Below are 22,901 nucleotides of genomic sequence, written 5' to 3'. Positions count from 1 at the left end.
CAGTCCAGATTTTGACAAGAAAATGCCAACAGAAACGTCGCCCTATTCCGAAAGCCGCATGCAGCACGCACCCATATGACAGTCAGCAGTATGCCAACAGCGAACGCATCGAAAAGTGGGTGCAAGAGGTCGCTGAAGCTGGAGCGAGATGCCGCGGGTCTGATGACGATCATTCATCGTAAGCCTGCAGCGAAGGATGCTGCGATGGATCAGAAAGAGAGTTTCGGAACGCCCACTCGAGCGAAAGCTGTAACTGTGCATGCCTCTTCCCCCGTACGTTGCGGATATATACGAGAACGGAAGAGTTGTAACTTGCTTAGGCAAAGGGCCATCCAGCCGCGTAGGGTGGTCGTGACAAGCCAAGTTGATATGCTCTTCATGCTGTTGCTTTGCTGGTGCAAGAGTCTAGCAGCGGGGGCGTGCTTGGCTTTGTGCCGTTCTGAGAGTCGTTCGTGGGAGAGCGACAGGCATGAAAGCAGCAGGTATATAGCGCAGGTTGGATGAGCCACTGGCCTCGCCTGATGTATGGTGAAGACTGCCGAGCTGAAGGCTATAGCATGACTTTCGACGAATACGATGAAGGCTTTGAAGAGAGCATAGTAGAGCGGACCAGCACAGTACCAAGCAATCACGCAGCAATACTATGGCGACACTGAAGAGCTTGTCGGCGGCTTCTTGGCGCGGAAGTGGGTCGTTGGTGAAGTGCCGGGCACACGGTTTGCAGCAGCAGTACTCGTCAATCAGCCTGGACGGTTCTATGGAACGCACTCCCGACAGCAGTGCGACCATTCTCGAGATGCGATGTCTTGGGATCCGGTTCGGCTTTGACATTGTGCCTCTCTTCATGAGTTGTGCCTCTCTTCATGAGTCGCCGGGACGAGCTGTATGTCGGGTCGCCCGTGAATGGCCGAGCAGCCCCAGCCTTTGTCCGGACTACCCAGATCATCTCTTTTCACATGAAGCACCAGCTCATAGATCGCCTGCGAGAACTTGTATATCTAGGAGACAGCGTTGCCATGACCTCGACTTCACCATCGCCTGTCACCTCCACGGGCTTGTCCTTGATATTCTGCTTACCGGTTCAGCTCAGCAAGATTCAGCAAGCACTTTCCGGCCACAACATAGACCGACAGGGATTTCAGTGCACGGCGACTGCAATTCGGAGCCGAGGGTAACTGTTCTGCAATTGTGAATGGCCAAGAATTCCTGGAGGCAGGCACCTCTGCTCAACGTTGACAATGTCTCGGGCAACCTCAATACGAAGCTTTCGGAAGTGACTCGAAGATGGGCCGGGGACCTCGAGTCGTCTCGATATCGATAAGTGCAGGCATATGCCCAAACACTCACCATTATGGCTTCACCTACGGGAAGGGATCCTCTGCGGGCATCCGTACCACATGCCGCCAAATGATCCTGAAGCCGACCGATGTGAGTTACACAGCAGTGCTTCTTTCATCCTCCTTGGAAACGAAGTGCCAAACGAGCGCCTCCCTAGCCGACATGAGTATCACATAGCCATCCGCTCCAGCGTTCGTCGTGGATTCGAACATGAGTCTTCGCCGCCGAGTCCGATACAAACGCTATCAACGACAACAACCATCTCAGTCTCTTGCCCTCCGCCGAAAACGCTTCCTTACGTCCAAAGTCACTAGCTTGACTCGCACAAAAGGGGAGATGAGCGCCCAATGTTCAACAAATCAGCCGAACGATGGTCAAACCAAAGAAACATTGTGCTGTTTGCAAAAGGTGAGACGATCAGCAGCAAGACCAGGACGTTGTACCGAACTCTCCCCTGATAGACGCTACACGCTGATGAGGATGCTAACCTGAAGGAGCGAATGCGAACCAACGACGCGACAACGACAAATTCCCAGTGCAGCTGCATGCGAGAGTCTTAGCAAGAATGCTTGCTAAGGAAGAGCGGGCTCGTGGGGAGAAGAGGTGGGTAATGTATCAGATGCAGCTTCGAAGTACCTCGGTTTCGGAAATTCCGTGCAAGTAGCATGCAGAAGTCCTAGCCAAAGAGCTTGCGAAGGTACATCGCATGCAGGAGATGGGCCGGGCCTGAGGAGCCAACAAGGGAATTCCTATTGCTTGAGAAAATCATCTCGATCGCACTCATTACTGAACAATGAGAGAGGCGGTATCAGTGACCCATGAGCTTCCAAGTTCATAACGTCTATCGAGGCGAAGACACCGGACGGCAGTCTAATCGGCTATGGTTCTACGACGTCTGCATCTGGGTCAGGCGATTCCGGGTCCATATCACGCGTGCTGCATTCCGAACTTCAGCTTCAGCAGTCACTACCCTCCACCTTCCACCTACGGCATTCGACGGTCTGGGATGTTGGTACATGGGCAAGGAGACACACTGTGGACAACACGATACAGTTTTGTATGCAGGAAACCGCGATTTATTGAATGCCGATACAATCATCTTTGAACTTATGGTTTACGTATCTGTGGCCGCGGCTCAAGCGTGACTCAGGACAGTGCAGCACTGTTCGATGCCGTCGCTCCCATGACCATCTCAACCCTCTCTTGCTTCTCCGCGTCATTCACCAGTCTGATGCGTTGTTCTGAAAGACCATTCAAGAACCGCTCAAAACCAAGCCTATTCGCCATCGAACTGCTTCGAATCCAGGCTACCGGTTCTATCGATCTTTTCCACTGGACGTGATGCTTCTCAAGCATAATGTCGTACCTATCCTCACGCGAGTCGTCGACATACTTCCGGAAGTCTTTGTATTCTTTGGGTGTAACCCACACGGGCTTCCAAGTGATTGCACATGTTTCTTCTCCGGAATGATAGGCTTCGAATTCGGCGATGATCCAGATGGCTTTGTTCTCAATCAGGTCGTGGTTGTCTTCCAGCTCGCAACGTCCCATCGTATTTCGCTTAGCCTGGGTGGAACCCGGCGCGGCAGGCGCAGGCGTCATGATTTGGGGACTCAGTCGGGCCGTTTCCCGCAGTACTGTATGCGCCCGGTCCCACTCCCGTCTCGACATCATGTCTGCACGACGTCAGCTTGTAGACAATTGTATGGATGAAGAGTGTATTTGCCTTATGGAAGTCCGAGGAACGCCGACAGGCTGAAGGATACATATGCTGCATTCCAGCCCCACCATTGCCCGGACACGCCTCCCGAAACGTCCTCCCTCAATGAGAGGTTTTCCGTCATAGCCCAATGGTATCGTGAACGAAGTCACTACGATTGTTGACGTACAGAAAGCCGTCCTCTTCTGTGTGACTTGAAGCTGGACGTTTGGTGATGTGGTTGGCAGTACGGCTGTGGCAAGCGTCCAGGAAGAGGACAGGTGGGGAGGAGCAAAAGACCGACAAGATCACTAAATTAGATCACGGTGGCTGTGATAAGTCAGCCATGACTGTGATGAATGGAAGTACGGCGCTTTGTGCGCTCGATGTCAATTCCACTGGATGGAACCTGGACATTGCCGATGTCGGCTTGGCAGTGCTGTTTCGAGTCCTGCCAGCACGTGTACCATTCCCTTCCTCCAGTGGGTGCCGCTAGTTAGGGGTTCCGCGAGAGTAGAACGTTCTAGACGCGTTTCGACCACCTGCCACGCAACATCGATTTCCGTACGCCGGTCTTCAAAGGGGACTGCTTGGAACTGCACCTCTCATCAGCACCGCCACATTCACGGGACTTCACTGGCGAGGAAGCCACCGCCAACCGCCCACGATATCGCCCCACAATGCAGATCTCCCTGCCCACCTTCGTGTCAACGACACTTGCTTTCCATCGAATGATGCCGCAAGAGATGTCACCAAATGCGCAGGTCGAACTGCAGGGACGCTGCGTTGCAATGCAGACTGAAGAGATGGAGATGGAAACGCTGCGAGCTGCAAAGCGGAACGAGACAGCTGGAGCGGGGTCAGGCTCAGTAGATGGAGCTAGAGAAGCGCGTTCAGGCTAGACAGACAGAGCAGGCCCAGTCGCGATCTGCCGTGCAGGCTCAACAGACGGACTGGATAAAAGTTGAAACGGTGCGTAGAGTTCTGAGAGAATCGGCGCCTTCTGATATCACCTCAGGGCCGAGCAAGCGTTTTCTCAGCTTGCGTTCTCTTTCGGCAAACCGTGACTGACGGGAGCGGGAAGACGACAACGGAGCAAATGGATCGCAGTTCGGTGGAAGGGAGACGTGAGAACTCAGGAGCAGTGAAAGGCATTGCTTGACCTGCTGAAGATAATCGGCAGACAACATTCGAAGCAGCTACGATGAGTCAACGGCCAGATCATAGAGACAGCATGGTTCAGAAAGCAGCAGTGGCAACATCGACTCGACCAGCAGCACGAAACCATTTTCCACAACAACGCCGAAAACGACAACGAAGGCACCGCCGGTCTTGCCACCTTCGACGATAGCATCGCACTCATTCCCGGCGCTGCAACTCCACGCGCTCGTACTACTTTGTAGAAGATAACCTCGTACCCTCTCCACGGCCAGTTACACCGCCCTCTGAGCCATACGGAACTGCCACGCTCGTCAAACTTTGAGCCAGGGAAGAAAGCAGGCTCTACGGTATCGGTGTAGGTGTCTTTCGAGCCCTGATCAGACAATTTCTGGAGAACGTGGCAAAGGCCGCAAATGGAGGCTGTCCACAGGCTGGCCTCTTGCAGCAAAAGCCTCCAAGCGATGCATCCTGCTACTCCATTGGGCTTCACGATTTGGCTCGGCAATTCGTCGCACGTAGCCAGGCTGCACTCACTCATCACAAGCATCGGTGCCATCATGCAATCGCGCCTAATTATGTCGTCCTGCGTTCAAACGACGTAACATGGCGATAGTGATGAAACTTGGTGCCGCCACAGAGCCATCTCCAGACTGTCAGCCTCTAAGGCACGCATCACGTCCAATCTGCGCCAAAGCCAGTTATCAGCCGCATCGCTGATGAACACAAGTTCGAATTTTTTTTCATTCTCACATCTGGAGCCATTGGGTCCTAACGCCGAGACTTTCAATGTCAGCATAAAGCGACTGGCACAGTGCGGCGGATGACCCAATAATGTTCATTACGCCAAACAAGTATCACATCGCTTCATTTAACAACGGCATCTCGGTCAATACTACAAACATACACACTGGAATGTTGCCTCTGCTCAGGACTAAATGCAGCCACGACCCGGTCTAGGTAGATCTCTGCCTCGAACAACTCGAACAATGACTTCTTACCTCGCGAATCCACGAACAAGCCTCGCACAATTCCGTGAAAGCCTTGATTGATATTGCATTGGATAGGCTTCCTCAATCCAAGGCTGTCGGCTTGGATTGGGTTCTTTGTACGAAAATTCGACTATGAACTGTGTGCTTCTGGATTGCTCGTCACAACTCTTCGCAAATGATCTCATCCCTTGTCCTCCCTCCATTAGCGAGCAGCCACTTGCTTCAGCCGATATTGCGCATGACAGTCCTCGTGCAAGTCATGATGAGCCACAGTTGACTGCATCAGGGCTGAACACATCGCCACATCAAGCCCAGTGTCAGCGCCTTCGAACCGGGTTCCCGAAGACATCCTGATTGTTCCCCAGACTATTCATGAATAATGACGTTCGTGGTCCAGCAGCAGTCGCAGCGCAACTCTCGTGTCCCTGTAGGTAACTGTTGCCACATCGTCCAACAGTCACGTCACGGGAAGCCACGCGCCCTGCTATGAGCACGTCTGCATACCTCTACGGATACGGAGCATTTGCGGACTTCGGATCTGTTAGCAGATAGCTTCGTGGACGTTGGCACTTCTTCTTAGCGATTCTCTCACTGAAGCACCCGCGCCTCGCTTTCGTTAGTCTGCGGCTACACTCCGGGGAGCTTAGTATCAGGCTTGTAAAGCCGACACGTTTCATGCACTGAGTCTAGAGGGGCGACTGCAAAGCATACAGAAAACGATCAAACGCGGCTACGACATCATTACGAGCGTTAGGCGACATGTTCGCAAATACGTTTATAGCGGCAGCTACTACGAAGAAATGACCGGAAGCTTCATGTTTGCATTGTTCTCTAGAGCAGCACCGGCCTTTGCAACCAAATTCTACTTTTGGTTTCAGCACGAACAAATACTCGCAGCCTTCCTCACGTTTATTTTCTGGGCTTCTCCAGTCGCACAACAAAAGACGTCAGCGAAACGGGTTGCGACAAGCAAGAAAAGTTATCGGTGCGCAACCTCTGCGCAGGCCATGCAATTGGATGAGGCCTCGACTACACCCATCTCAGTGTCGCAGCTCCATTCACCTCTCCGGGCGTGCAATGCACATCGACAGCTAGTCCTCGCAAGCGAAACGGATCAAACATTAACTCGCGACGCTGAAGTGAGAACACAACCTTGCAGGCATCGCAACGGAATTAGGTCTCCAGCAAATAGCCCTACTTCGCTGTCTCGCATGGATGTCGAGAGAGAGAGCCCTACGCAAGCAAAATACACGTGCGGCTGGTGGAGCTGGTGGGACTCAAACCCGAATTGGACGACTGAGGCCTGTCGAAGTACTATCGCTGAGCCTTACTTTCTAATTCCAGCTTAGATGAATCAACGTGCAGCTTGCGCATGCCCCTCTCACAAGTGACATGATACATCTTCCTCCGCTCATGAGATATGATCACTATCTCCATTGCAACACGGCCTTCTTGCCTCCCTTCACTATATCGGGCTGCTATGGGGAAGAGCAAAATTACTGCCTAACTTTCGCGCCACCCGTTGCTGCTAATAACCATCTATTATAGCGGGGGATGCGAGGGGTTCTACCAAGACTTGTGCCTCTCTCTGCTCTGTGCGAGCGTTGATGGTGGGACAAGATGATCGATTGCTTCTTCTCAATACACATAACCCTGGCTTGCTAATGGCTAGCTGAGAAACACACATATTTTGAAACATGGCAGAGTAGGAGTCTGCGTCGCGGAGCCTACGACAGAAGTGCGGCTGTACATCAATCGATGGAGACGAAAGCAGTTACGAATCAAGTCAGTGCCCAGATCAACCCTTGGGCTCCGGGAACTGTCGTTCCAAAGTACATTTCCCCAACCGAAGGCGGAACCGGTCCAGACGCTGAATACTCCCCGCGTAGAAGGAACGCGCTCTTGCAATTATTCTGACCCTCTTTCTTGATTTCGATCTGCTGCTATTGTTCGCGCTGTTGCAAACACGAGCTCTCCCGACTCTCCAGGTCTTAGGCTATTGAGATGAAGCTGCTCGAGTAGGGCATTCGATGGGCGTTAGAGGAAGAACGGCATCTGAAGGTACATTTGCAAATACTATTCTAGAGTAGGAATAGTTGAGGTTGGCTTAGATAACCTTGCGGCTAGGCTTGACCTGCTAGAAATTGCTCGGCCTTTTGCACACTTTCGGCAATGCTCGTTAATGCCTCTCGTAAAGCAGTAGATTGGCCATTATGTATGGCTCTACCGGCGGTCTTCGGATTTTAATAGCAACGCCCTTTAACCTCGCAGAGATCCTTGTCATTAGCTAGCTTGGCGGTGCCGACGCGATTATCGTTTGTTTCGAAATTTGTAAAGCAGTATTCTTTAGATATTGAACCCGAGGCGGTGTGCAGCGAATTGTAAGCCCTCCAAGACTATTCGGAGGCTAAGTGCTTGCGTTCACATAGACCTATGCTGCGCTATAATCCTGTTGCACTCTCGCTAATTATAGGTCCATTCCTATACTTATAGCGAAGTTGCGTCCTTTCTCAGCTTCAATATATTTGATAGTGTAGTCTGCCGTAGACAGAAAGGTCTCGTCGTTGCATTTGGCGAGCTGCTCTTTTGCCACACCAGGATGTAGACTTTTTCTGCTCCGTCCTCCGCCACGGGGGCCCGGCTGCAATGGGTTAGGATACGAGAACTCGGATTAACAACGTCGGTATTCAGGACCGTTGGCTGATGTAACTACAGTCGATCCGACTTATAACAATGCATCTCTCTATCCTTCGTATATGGAAATGAGAAACGGGAGTAGAGACCAAAACCGACAGACCGGCTGCCCAGCGCCTTCACAGCGCATCGATCCCTTGCTTGAAAGGCGGCGGCGCATTTCCATCGTTCTCATCATTCGGCGTCAGAAGCTCAGCCGCGGCTTCTTCACCGAAAGCCGCCCACATTGCTGCTGTGCGCTCATCCAGACGCACTAACGATGTTGTCTCCGACAGATGCGTCGCCAGACTCTGCTGATCCTTTGTTCTTATCGAAGGAGTCCTCATCGCGATCCAAGCATTCGCTGGTGCTGATGCGTTTGCGTGGGGGTTTCTTGGTGAACTTAGTCGGCAGACCAGGTGTCTCTTCTCTGGGTTGCTGTTGTGGCTCCAAGTGCCGATCCTCGAATATCTTGAGGAGCACGTGCAACCAGGGCGAGGGCAGCTGTGGGTCGATAAGCGAAGTGAATGGCAATGCATCTCCAAGTTGGACGGCCAGATGAGAAGCTCAAGAAGTATAGGACCGGGGCACAATGCGCATGTGTAGATCTGCATTCGACAAGGTTGAGTCATCGAAAGTTCTGTGTGACTGCAAGTGCGGCGCGAAACGCGTGGGTTACGTTGGAAAGCGCATTTGGGCACTTCGTGGCACCTCTTCGCCACTCCGTTGACCACTTCCACCACAACAAAGATCGAAGACTTCAGGATGCCAGCCAAAGAATCCGTGGTCGCCTTTGCAGCGGGCGTTCTCGCCGCAACCTTCAGCGCATTCCACCTTGCCTCCGTCCTCACCGGCCCAGTCCTGCCGCCACCACCACCATCGTCGCCGCTGCCACTGGCGCCAACAACAGCTCCGACCATGAGTCTCTCCATCTGGCAGGCAGCAAGCGCCGCAGTTATGGCTGCACTGTTCTCGGCCGTGGTCACTTCTCTGATTCTCGGTGCGTCCAGATCTTCGAAGCAGGGAGTCACCACTGACGCGACATTGCAGCTTCTCGACAGAAAGTGCTCGATCAATGCCAGTACCTCGTCTACCGGACCGCGACCGCTGTCGTGTACATCCGTGCTGCTCCCGCATTAGCCATCGAACGCCTTACGTCCACGATCGACTCGATGATTGTCGCCGTCACCGCAGTGTCTCTGTCCCTTGCAAGCCAGGTCGTAGCACTTGCTGCTATGGTGGAGAAGGTCATGGTGGCCGCCAGCGCATTCCCGCAGATCCTCAAGAAGTGGAAAGATGCGGCTCTATTGGGATATCAGCTGGTGGCCGAGAAGCTGTCGGAGTCGGATCACATCGTTCAAGCCGCGAAGGAGGAGGACCCTGGCATTTCTTACATCACCGAGACTCACAGTGTCAAGCAGTCAGAGGAGGTCGGAGATGACGCAGAGGACGAGTGGTATCACATCCGTTGAAGAGTCCGGTATCCATGAATAGCGGTCTGAGGAGGATACGAGAAGTCGGAATGTTGCACTGGGAAGACATGGAGGACTGATGAGCCTGTGGAGCCGACGTCGTGCGTTTCCTTCGCCTCCGCGTACGCGGCTTGTTGCCAGGCGCCAATACTTTGCATTGGGACTCTGGCCTGTGTGTAATCGCGCGAATTCCGAGGCTCGAACTGCGTTTCGCGTTGAGAGGCACGGAGGAAGGAGGCAAGCTCGGGAGATTGTTGCGAGATGCAGTACCGCCACGATTTCAATTTGCCAGACTTCTTCTCCCACTTCTCCTACCAGTCGTTACGCGGCCTCAGACACTAGCTAACTCACATCCATATACAGTGGTGGATGCAGTTCCCTCGATGAGACGTGCAGAAGTTGTACACGGTGGCAGCATCGTGTGATGCAGTGATGTGAGGCAACGCTCGATGAGCGGATAGTTCGTGGGGAACTTCACTTCTTCACGAGGGCATTCATTGCGCACCAGCAATTGCACTACCTCACGTCTGACACGAGGAATGGATGCCTGGTCTGGATCGAGGGTCCAGAGGAGGTCGCATTGGAGGGCAAGCACATCGCAATAGGGTCGGCGGTGCGCGCAGTTGCGCCGCCGTGCTGGTCCAGTACAATGTCGCTGGCGGGAATATGCGCAATGCGCTTGGGTACACTGCCGCGGCGTGCGCAACGTGGCCTGGGCCGCCTGGCGCTTGGGAATCTCGAGGCGAAGCTCGCCGACGTCACGTCCCGCTCCTCCTCGACATTCGCTTGATTCGTTCACCAAAAAACACCAAGAAATTGCGATTCTGCAATCGCTTCCTGCATTGCCGCCAAGCTTCCACGATGAGATCGCCCCTCCATTCGAAAGACTCGAATGAGCAAGTGAAACCTGCATACAGTAAACGGGTAGCAGGGTATATCTTGGTTTGTGGGCGTTTCCAATCTTTTTGGCAGCCGATACAATGCAGCTCATTGGCAGGAGAGCCCCAAAAGGATCTTGAGCTTCTGTTCCTCGAATCCGCGTACGCAGATGACACACTGTACATATTATCAATGCAGAAGAGAGAACGTTCACCTTTTGGCCGAATATCCTCGACGTTAATGGGCTCTGGTTAGTATCTGGCAACCTTACGATGAGACAAATCGGACAGGATCGATCGCACTGCATTCTGCATTGGCGAGACCTACGGTATAAATGAACATGAGCTCACTGAGCGGATCATTCGTCAATCACGCAAGGAAGTGCTGTCTGGTCTGTGCCGCGGTCGGACATGGCAGGGCTCGCGATAACAAGCTCTCTAATTTTGGCAAGTCTATGCTTTCGTAGACGAGAGGCTACTAAGCTACTAAATCTCCGATTCCTCTTATCTTTCTTCTTATCTTATTAGACTTCTTTATACTAGTATATTAAGATTAATATCGAACTAGAGTAGCTCTAATAGCTCGGTATACTTAACGACTTCTCTTAGAACGTAGTCTATAGATACCGAACTATATATAGCGCGAGTAGGAAGCAAAGGCCTATAGATACTATTAGGAGCTATCTTCGAGTAGAGACTATATTACTAAAGCTACTCGCTTAAAAGCCGGCCTATCTTAGCCTTATATAACGATTATATTACTAGTAATTAGATTAGTATTACTAGTAGGCGAAGTTATATTACTAGTAATACTTACTAGCTAGGAAGTCTTCTAGAGCGTCCTAGAAGCTATTCTAATATATAGTAATTAATTTAGAACTTATAAACTATTATATAAAGAAGATCCTAGACTAGCTCTTATTTATATAGAAATAGTAGAGTTATAGACTATATCTATAGTAGAGCTATAAATATAAAGTATATAAAGAAACTTCGGACTTAAAGTATTTATAATTCTAGTATATAGAAGTATATATAAGGAGTATCTAGACCTTTATATAATAGGTTTATAATTATACTTAAGAAAGTATTATTTAGACGTTCTACTACTTATCCGAAGCTTTAGCTTATTTAGCTCCGATTATTATTTAAATAACTATACTTATTTAGTACTTAGGCGAATAGTAGGCTATATCTTTAGAATCTTATCTATTACTAGATTTACTTCTTATTAACTAGATAAGCTAGGTAATAATACGAAACGCTATTAATAAAGCTAGAGTAAGTAGCTATCTATCTAATACTTCTTTCTTTAAAAGGAATTATAATTATTACTCGAATCTAACTTTAATCGCTTAGTTTATATAGTAGCTCTCTAGTACGAACTATTTAGAACTCTTTTAGTAATTAGAAGAGCGTTATATTTTCCTTTTTTACTTCTATTCTTCTATAACCTCTTTATACTACTTTCCGATATTAAGACTATAAACCTATAAGTATAGCTATAAAGTTTAATTAGGAGTAGTACTACTAGGTACTTAGCTATTAAGCTCCTACTAAGAATATAGAGAGTACGAGCTTACTAGTAGAGCTAGAATAACTAAAGAATTATCTATTTAGAAAAAGTAATTAAAGATACTTTCTAGCGAGTTTAATATCTACTTTACTAGTATCGAGAGTTTGCCTTTCTTTAATAAAGTTCTTCTAATACTTAGCTTAGAGCGACGCTCGATAATACTATAAAGCTCTATTTTCTATATTATAGAACTAGAGTCGAAATTAAAAAGAAGCGATATATTAGCGCTCTATTTCGTCTAGACTAGATACGCTAGATTACGCTCTTCGTTCTAATTATAAGATTTATAGCTTATTAAGAATACTTAGCGAATACTAGTTATTTAAGAAAAGGAACTCGACTCTATAAGATCTAGAGTATAGTTATACTTATATTCTCTTATCTACTACTACTAATCTATATTCTTATACTACTTTTAAGAGTAACTACTAAATATCGCGACCTCGATATTTATAAATAGACTAGATCGAAATTATAAGAATCCTTTAGAACTAGTTTTTATACTTATTAGACTAAAAATACTATATATCTCTATTAGGCTAACGTAAGCTATATAAGTATTAATAGTAGGATTATAAAGAGACGTAAACAAATATTAGTAAAATAGAATATAAAGCTTCTACTACTACGTAGATATACTTTTACCTACTTAGTTCTTAAAACTAATATCGAGACTATAGAGACTAAAGTTACTATACTACTTCCTTTTATAAATACTCGATACGAGTAACCTATAGCTCGCGCTAAAGCTACCTACTAGATTCGATAGAGAGAGAAGTAATATCGAGGCCGAGTATAGAGATTCTAAAGTTAATAGTATAGCGACTCTAGTATAGCTTTAGTAGAAGATAGACGACGAGATCTAGCTAGCGACTACGATTAATATCCTCTATATATAGTAGATAGAAATAGCTATAGTTATAGATATAGATAATATATACTAGTATACTAGTAGTATATATACTAAGATAAAGTTAGACGACGTATAGCTAAAGAAGGAAATATTACGTACTATAGTAATAGAGTAGGCCTTCGCGAAGCTACTATAGGCTATAAAATAACCTAATAATATACTAAATATATATACTATATCTATCTAGATACTTATATAAAGTAATAGTTTATAGATATTCTTAAACTAGCTCTAGCTTATAATAGGTCTAGAATAAAAGCTAAGCGACTACTAGAAAGAGTATAGGGAGTTAGATACTAATCTTATTAATAATTAATACCTACGTCTTCTCTACCTATACTCTCTATTCTCGAGTATAACTTATATTATAAATCGAGTCGAGTAACTACTTTATTATTATCGGAAACTACTCTATCTAGCTAAAGTATATACTATCTCCGACGTTTAATACCGAAATACTAGTTAGCGCGACTATCTATATATAGATCTCGCGTCGCTATAGTATATAGATAGTAGCTTTTAATACTATCGACTTACTAGTACCTACTCTACTAGTATAGAATATATTCTATTCTTCGAGAATTAGATAGACGATCTACTATTATTCTTTATATAGATTAAAGCTAATTAGATCTATTATAGCTTTATTATTACTAACGCTTCTATATTAGGATCTATATAGTACTCTACTAGAATTCTAATCTCTAATAACTAGAGTATAGAATAGGCTCTAAGCTAGCTATAAGAAGAGTACTATAGACGAGTTTATAGTATACTTACTTTTATTACTATTAGTAGGCTAATCTAGCGAAAGTAAGTAATAGTCTTACCTATTATCTACTTCTTCGACCTCTACTTCTTCTCTCTTTTCTATTTCTATTTCTTCTTTCTTTTTTACTTCTATTTCTTCTTTCTTTTCTATTTCTATTTCTTCTTATTCCTTAATATCTATTCTATCTCTTCTCTTTTCTTCTACTTTCTTAATATCGGCCTTCTTATTAGTCTATCTATTATACTCCTCTTATATTCTTATAATAATAGTAATTTCTACTTACGTCTATATCTATAGATATAGCTTCTCTCTATTATAAGTATAGGCTTAGATTTACTACTACTCCTTCTATATTATAGCTAATATCTATCTCGACTCTATATACTACTATCGACCTAGCTTTTACTATATCTTTCTAATTAACTACTAGAGATTCTTATATATAATTTAGAGTAGCGCTAGAGAAGAAGGTAGCTATACGATACTATAGAATTACTCGAAGTATTACTTGTATTATTAGAATATCTTAAGCTATTACTAGTTATATCTATAAATCTAATTCGCTTCCTACTTCTATTCTAGTATCTTATACTTTAATAGCTATCCTCTATTAAGTAATAGAGTTATTTCTAGTATACTTATAATATTAGATATATAACGTATTATTTATAGACGAGAGAGATACGACTCGAAATAGTATAATATATAATATAAAATCCTAGAGTAAGCGAATATAAATAATACTAGAATATATTAGAAGTTTTATAACTACGCTATACTCTATTCTAATCTAGCGCTCCTCCGGTATACCTTAAAGCTCTATTATAATATCTATACTTATCTAAAAAGTAGTACTTTTCGACTATAAACTATAAAAACTCGAGATTATATATACTTTCTATTAGATATATATAGTATAAACGTCTATCTTTATATAGTAGAAAAGATCGAATATTCTTCTTATACTAATCGGAACCTCTATCTATCGTAACTCTAAAATATCTCCGAACTCTCTTCTATATATATATCTATATAGTCTACTATCTATATAAATATTTCTACTAAATATCTAAACTAGCTATCCTCTTACTATCCGATCTATTATATAGGAATATTATCTATCTAACCTAATCTATAACTCTTCTATACCTTCCGCTACTACTCTCTCTAAATTAATATATATACGTACTATACTCTAATAATAAAAGTAATTATAACTTTCTTAAACCTTTTCTAATAGTATATATCTATAGAGATACTATAATAAAAATATAACTCTATACTCCGCTCTATCTAAACTCGAGTTCTAGTCTCTACTATCTACTTCCGAGCTTACTTAGTAGTATTCTAAGTATAAATATTCGGATAACTATCTATAATATACCGACTATCTTCTCTACTACTATAATATACGATATATCGGTCTTTCTACTACTATAATATCTACTATATACTCTCTATTATACGTAGCCGCTACGTTCGATCTTATAATAGACGTTATATAGATCTAGTACTCGGAGATAGTATTAGTAGATATCTCGATAGTAGTATTCCGAGTAGACTAGATCGTAGTACTACTAATAGTATAGGCGACGACGATCTATTTATATATTAATAGGAGAGTACGATTATACTCTACTAGGCTATACCTACTAATAGGCTCGACTTACTAATTACTATACTTAGAATAGTAAGTATAGTTACTAGTATACTCGCTACTACTACTAGAGTATTACGAAATATCTATAATAGAGATAATAATAATAACTCGATATCCTATATACTACTCGAGCTAAGTATCCTCTCTTATATTTAATAAGCTATACTCGGATAGGATAGATTAAATAACTAAGCTACTAGTTATATTACTATAGGAGTAGACTATAACGATAATACTAGTATAGAAGATATAGCCGATACTCTACTCGACTCCTCGCTTCTAATAATTCGACTCTTCTAATATTAGAATAACTAGTATATTCTACTTACTAGAATCCTATTAATACTAATATATTTCTCTAAGAAGATTCTACTATATCGTTCCTAATCGTCTAAATACTACTTAAACTATACTATATCTACCTTCTTATACTCTTACTATATCTACTTATTAACTAATAGGCTATAATATACTCCGATTACTACTACTACCTCTTATAATATATCTTAGAACTAATATATCTAGTTCTTCTACTACTAGAATCGTATAGAGCTACTATAATCGATCTATTCGAACTAATTATAAATCGCCTATAGTATTTAATATATATAGTAATATATATAGCGCTCCTATATAACTATCTCTAACTTCTTCTATAGCTCTTCTATTTTCTACTTAGTAGGACGATAGTATTTCTACTACTAATAATCTAGTCGGAACTATCTATAAATATAATAGATCGAATATTCCTCTTTCTATTAGATAAATTATTTCTATAACTACTCTACTACTTAACTTTACTCGATACTCTCTTCTTAATAATACTACTAGATCTCTTATAGCTAATAATCTCTCGTTATTAACTCGTACTCTATATTTATAATAGAAGCGTCTACTATTATATTCTCTTCTATTATCTACTCTATTTCTTTCTCGTCTACTCTCTACTAGTATATTCGCTTTACTATACTAGGCCTACTACTATCGACCTCGGCGTCTACTAACTCTATTTACTTTCGTCTAAACTCTTTTCTTTTATAAATATTATAAAGTTCCTTTCTTTCTTTATAATATAACTACTTCTACCTATTATAATACTAATCTATAACTACTTATTAATACTACTCTCTATAAAGGAAAGCTATTACTTCCTCTTTTAACTCTTTCTCTATTTTATATTTCTTCCTACTTTTAGTATTAATATAATATCGACGTAATATAATCGCCTTACTCTACGTCGTTCTATCTCTTCTATAGTACCTACTCTCTTACTCGTATACGTCTAAATTAAACGCTATACTAGTATAAATAACTACCTATATATTAGATATATCGATTCTCTTTTCTAATATATTAGTTAATATAAATATCTACTAGACTCTATTCTATAATACTTTAATAATCTACCTTTTCTTCTTATTACTACTTATACTATAGTAAAACGGTATATACTCTAACGCCTCTACTAATATCTATATATTACTTATACTATAATAATATATAATAATCTTATTCCGAATTAGATATTACCTCTTCTTTTTCTTTATAATACTCTAGATAGCCGCGATCTACTTAGAAATAATAGAGACCTCTTATATATAGTATATAATATTCGGCTAGATAGTACTATTATATATAATCGTTATTTCCTTCTTCGATATATCTATTAGATAGAAAAATCGATCCTTCTTTAATATAGGTAATATTACTATTATATATACGAACTATACTAACTATTCTATAAACTCCTATAACTTCTATATATTTCTACGAAATATATCTATAGCCTATAAAATACTATAATATTTATTATATACGATCTAATCTAGCTAGTAGTAGATAGCTTTCGAATTAATAAAATCTATAAACGTATTCGTAACTACCGACTTAGTAATAATAAATACGATTTAGATATTATATAGTAGTACTCCGTCGTCGCTCTATACTATATACCGAATATCTACGTTATAATACTACTCTTATATATCGTTCTATAGCGCTATCTTAGATAGGATAATAATAGTAAGTCTCTTCTTACTAGTAAACGCTAGTAATATAAATAGTAGACTCTTACTTTCTCTAGTATATATTACTACGACTATATATTACTTATTACTATAAATTATAGTATCTAACGCCTATCGCTATACTCTATAGAACTACGCCTATAGGTTCTAATAAAACTAGCGTAACTCTCGCTCGATATCGATCTCTCGGACGTATACTTTCTATTATATCTTCGCTATCTATTAAGTATTCTTAATCTAACGCTAGATACTACTATCGATCTTCTTATACTACTACGCTAATAGGAACTATAAAAACCGATACTAGTCGACGCTTATCTAGTAGAATACGTTCGACTACTTCTATATAGTAAATAGATTCTACTTTAAGGAATACCTATTTATTATCTTCTCTATCTAGAGACTATATATAGACTATAGTACTTATACTATAGCTATATCTAAAACCGTTAGTATATTCTTATAATAGTAGAATTAGACGTTTTAATACGTCTTCTCTAGTATTACTATAATATCCTTACTAATAGTATACTTATAGTAGATAGTAGAATAGATTTACCTCTATACTACTATACTAATACCTACTCTAATCTATATCTTAGTCGCCTAATATATTACTTACTATACTCGATCGGAGTTCTACTATCTATTATAATTCGATAGAGAATCTTTCTACTCTATACCGACGTTCTATATATAGCTACTACTATAACGTCCTATTCTATTTCTATACTAATTATAACCTTTCTCTTTACTACTACTATTATTCTCGTTACTCTTCTTCTATCTATTATTATTATTATTCTTATTACTTCTATTATCCTTATTATCTATATTATTATAATTACTCTTATTACTCTTATAACTTTTATTTAGCTCGTTATCTTCCTTCTAACCTTTCTCGAGTACCGGTTCCTATAACTACGTACTATAATAGTATTACTACTCGGTACTATACTATAATATACGTTCGAATAGAGCGACTAACTATAAGTAATATACTACTAACTTGCTAACCTTCTATAGTACGAATCGATAGATAATCTTTATCTTCTAACTAGCGCTATATTCTTTATAGTATATCGTAGCGAACGTAACGAGTTCTCTATCGATAAATACTCTATACTATAAACGGGCGTTCGTACTATTCTCTTACTAGATACTAATTAACTTAGGCGCCTACGTAGACGCTCTAGCTAATATATATACTAATACTAATAGTTTCTTCTTAAATTAACGAATACTTTATAGATATAAATATATCTAGTCGGGATATAGTTACTAATCCTACTCGTACTATAGCTAGCTCTTATTAATACCTAATATCTATCGACGTCGACTACTATTATTACTATATATTTATATCTATAACTACTCCTCTCTATCTATAGGCTACTTATTCTAGATATCTTTAAGGAAACTCTACTTCTCCTCTAGTATATAATAATTATTATCTATAGTACTTATATCGAACCGAAGTACTACTACTAGTCGCTAGTCGCTTGCTTCTTATTCGTAACCTAATATTATAAATAGCTTATCTACTATATACTAGCGAATAGTTCTAACTAATCTATAGATAATACTACGAACGTTATCTATACTAAATCGAATATTATAAAATAATATAGATAGATAGATAATTCTTATACGCTAGTCTACCTCTTTTAACTAGAGTAAGTAGTATACTCTATAGGTTTCGTAAGTAGAAAAGCTCTCGTACTAGTATTTCGGTAGAAAAGCCTTCTTATATCTTTATATTTTATAGCTAGCTCTATATAGCCTACTGCTTCTATAGTTCCTTATTCTCCTTAGAATAATATTATATTATCTTAATAGCTTAGATCCTTCGTAATATAGTTCTCCTTAGTTATTTCTTATATTATTTATTACTTAGGAGCCCGATTCTCTTATCTACTAGCTTAGGGACTCTAGCCTATATATATAGTCTTTGTCCCTATACTAGTATCTATATTAATCCTATATCTAACTCTTTCTTACTAGTTCCTAGAGTAGGTATCTCTCTATATAAATCCTACTTAGATTTTAACCTTCCTTAGTACCTAGTTATATAATCTATATTTAGAGTAATTCTAGTTTTTATAGAATATCTAGAATAGTAGGTATCTTTATAGGTAGCTCTAAGTATAGTATAGAGTTAGATAGCTTATATTAGATACTCTGCTTTTAGACTTAAAGTTTCTAGAGAGCTCTAGAGTAGAAGAACTAGTCTACCTTAGAGTCTTCTATTTTAGATAAAAGGCTCCTAGTAGCTAATTATTCTAGTATCTATAGAGGTACTACTATTCCTTTCTTCTATTTCTACTATCCTTATTCTTTCTTATTAAAGCCTTCCTTTAAGTATACTTAGTTCCTCCTTTTTAGCCTATTTAGAGCCTAGGTTACTACTCTAGCCTCTAGACCTATAGTAGTATTTACTACCTAGAAGAGCTATCCTATAGTCGAGTATTAGAATCTTATAGTAGTTATACTACGCTAGCGTCGTCTTTGTATTCTTAGGAGCTCTCTAATTTTTCTAGGTCGAAATTCTAGACTTTTTATTACTTTCTTCCTACTTCTATAAGTATCTAGCTACTCTATACTTTACTAGTATAGCCGAAGCTATCTGTTTCTACCTACGACTATATAGAGGTATATAATAGGACTTCGTAGGCTATATATAAAATAATATAGTATCGTTATTACTTTAACTAATCTAACTCTTACTATATATAGAATACTAAATACTTATTCTATATATCTTCTATATAAAGATAGTATCTAATAGTACCGGCGACTCTCCGAACCGAGTTATAGTTATAAATCGGTATATATTATCTTATACTAACTTATATATACTTAGTATCTATACTTATATATCCTATTACTAGATACTTTTACTTACTAGCTTCTATATCTCTCGATATCGAGTTCGGAACGCCCGACTAACTACTATAGTATATATATATATAACGATAGCTAATAAGGTCGGTATATAATTAATAGTAGGTACCTAGCTTCTATTAGAGTTATCTAATTCTAATATAGCTAACCTGCTTAATATACTATTCTCGTAATTATTATTAGCTAATAGATAGTCGAATATAGTAATCTAGAACTATCTATATATATTCTATAACTTAGTTATAGTACTACCTACCTCGATATAGCTACGCTCGTCGTAGAATATATCCGGACTAGGAGTAGATCGATCCGAAAGATCTTATACTATCTATAATATCTCCTTCTAAAGTAGTATTAGCTAATATAGAGGCCTAGCTTTTAGTAGTTTCGTACTTATACGCTAGATATATTATATAATCTTAATAAACTTATTACTATACCTACGTACTATCTTTACTTATAACCGGAAATAAAAGAGTCGATTATTCGTAAGTATACTCGTTTCTTAATAGTTAATATATATTATTATAAGTCGGCCTACTTTCTCTACTCGACTATCTCGGAATAACTATAATATTATCTATATAGTAGTAGTATACGCTACTACTAATATACGCTTACTACGTTCTAACTTATTAGTATCGGCGCCTATACTACTTTCTTTATTCGAATTAAAGTCGAATTCTAGTTAGATCGTTATAACTATCTACTTCTTATATCTACTAAAGTACATCTCCTATTAGATATAATCGAGCTATAAGTTAGGCTTATATCGACGACGCTTATAAGAGTAGTTATCGACCTATATAGCTACGATTTGTCTTTATAACTTATCTAAGCCGGCCTTTCTATTCCGAGCTAGATTAATCGAACCTCTAGACTTATTACTATTCTCGCTAGATATACTATAGACGCCGAAATAGCTACGCTAACCTACTATCTAGAATAGCTTCTAGTATATTTATTCTTCGGCTTAGATCTAGCTAGTAGCCTCTTATATCTAACTATATAGATTTCTATTATACTTCTATAGATTTACCTAGCTATATTACTTTATATAGTACTCTATTATCTACTTTCGCTACTAATAGATAAAGCTATATATACTAGTACTAGTATTAGCTATATACTTTAATCTATTAGTATATATTAGTAGTCTAGCGATAGTAGAGTCGTTCGAGAATAGATAAACGATATTATTATACTCGATTATAAGATCGAGCTTATTTATAACTTCTACGATTATATAAGAATACTTCTTCGTAATAGACTAATACTAATCGTAGACGTATCGACTAATATAGACTAGTATAATAGTATAACGATATTACTAATAGATAATAATTCGGTAGAATAGTAAGTAGTCGAATAACTCCTAGAAGTACTCTATAGTAAAAGCTAAGATAATCTAACTATAATATAAATAAAGTAGACTATATAAGATAGTAGAAGCTACCTATAGAAATAAGGTAGTCGTCTATCTTCTAAAGTACTATCTATATCTTATTCTTTAGAGTTATATAGCTCTATACTATCTAGGCTACTCGCTTCTATAATATCCTCTAGTAAGCGATATATATAGCTAGCTCGAAACTCTTATCGATACTATAAAAGCTAGACTAGAAGATATAGTATATATATTATATTTATATTCTACTAGACTTACTTACTATACTTAGTTAGAGACTCCGAACTCTACTCTTTAACCTAACTCTTCTACTACTATTTTAAAGAATACTCTATATCTACTTATATTAAAGGAAGAAATAATACGATCGAGCCTAGCTATCGAAATAGAGCTAGATATATAGGTTACTCTCTATAAGGCTAGATCCGATAAACTATCTATATAATTCGAACGTATTACTAGAGCTACTAATAGAGATCTTAACGCTCGTTTAGAGCTTATTCTACTTAAGAATACCGAAGCCGTTCTAAGTACTACTATCTACTCTAACTATCTAGCTAAGAATATTCTTATATATCTAACGAATTTTAAGAAGAGTAGAACTCTAGTATATATCTTAAAGAATATCTTAGACTTCTTCGCTAATAAGATAGAAGATATAGTAGTACTAACGTTCTTTATTTAGTAATATATCTAGATATATTATATCTAGAAAATCTATTCTAACTCGAAGATATACTCGGAAATAGCTTTTCTAAGTAACCTAGAGTAGAACTAGCTAGTCTAGATTAATATTATTATAGGAACGTCTATATCTACTAAGTAGTTAAAGTACTTCTATATAATTAAGAGTAGATAGAGGAAGAGCTAGTTCGAATATATCTCTCTAGTAATCTAGCTATCTATTAAGAAGCTTTATAAGATATCCTAATATTAAATTATACTAATTATAGCTAATAGTAGACTCGTTTCTAGCCTAGACGAGACTATTATAATATAGATAAAGTCTATCGAAGCTTAGATAGATAAAAGTCTTTACTAGTAGTATCGAACTTACTTTCTAATAAAATAATATATTATCTTATATAATATCGAAAGCTTAGTATATAGTAAGAAGGCTAAGGAGTATAGTTAGTAAGTAGTAGAGACGTATATACCTAGCCTAAAAGAAGACCGACTAGAGCTCCGGCTACTCTACTAGCTAGCGCTAGTACTAGCCTAGACTACTTCTATACTAAGAGCAAAGTAGAAGTATACTAGAATAGCTAGAGCTAGCATAAAGCGAGTAAAGAAGAGTTCCGTAGTAGCTATAAATATAGTAGACGATTATAAATAGAAGAAAAATAAAGTCGAGAGTAATAAGAATCTATTTATTTTATAAGAGAGTCGCTCTACTAGAGAGGAATATAATAGTCTAGTATTAGCTTTAAT

General features: G+C 39.9%; 2 protein-coding genes across 2 annotated transcripts; one reads left to right on the top strand and one right to left on the bottom strand.

Annotated features, from left to right (window-relative positions):
• Positions 1 to 2,484: 2,484 nt before the first annotated feature.
• On the bottom strand, positions 2,485 to 2,940 carry RHO25_013164 (uncharacterized protein; the record flags this gene model as incomplete). Its single annotated transcript, XM_023600696.2, has 1 exon — positions 2,485 to 2,940. The coding sequence occupies one exon, from the start codon at positions 2,938 to 2,940 to the stop codon at positions 2,485 to 2,487; it is 456 nt and encodes a 151-aa protein (XP_023448910.2).
• Positions 2,941 to 8,625: 5,685 nt separating this feature from the next.
• On the top strand, positions 8,626 to 9,332 carry RHO25_013163 (uncharacterized protein; the record flags this gene model as incomplete). The annotated part of the gene is made up of 2 exons (XM_023600695.1): positions 8,626 to 8,860; positions 8,911 to 9,332. 2 exons carry the CDS (start codon positions 8,626 to 8,628, stop codon positions 9,330 to 9,332), a joined length of 657 nt encoding a protein of 218 aa, XP_023448911.1.
• Positions 9,333 to 22,901: the final 13,569 nt, after the last annotated feature.

Source organism: Cercospora beticola, chromosome 10 (genome assembly GCF_033473495.1).
Source record: "Cercospora beticola chromosome 10, complete sequence".
Classification (NCBI taxonomy): domain Eukaryota; kingdom Fungi; phylum Ascomycota; class Dothideomycetes; order Mycosphaerellales; family Mycosphaerellaceae; genus Cercospora; species Cercospora beticola.
The sequence above is the reverse complement of the archived record's forward strand: the minus strand, read 5'-3'. Positions and strand labels throughout refer to the sequence as shown.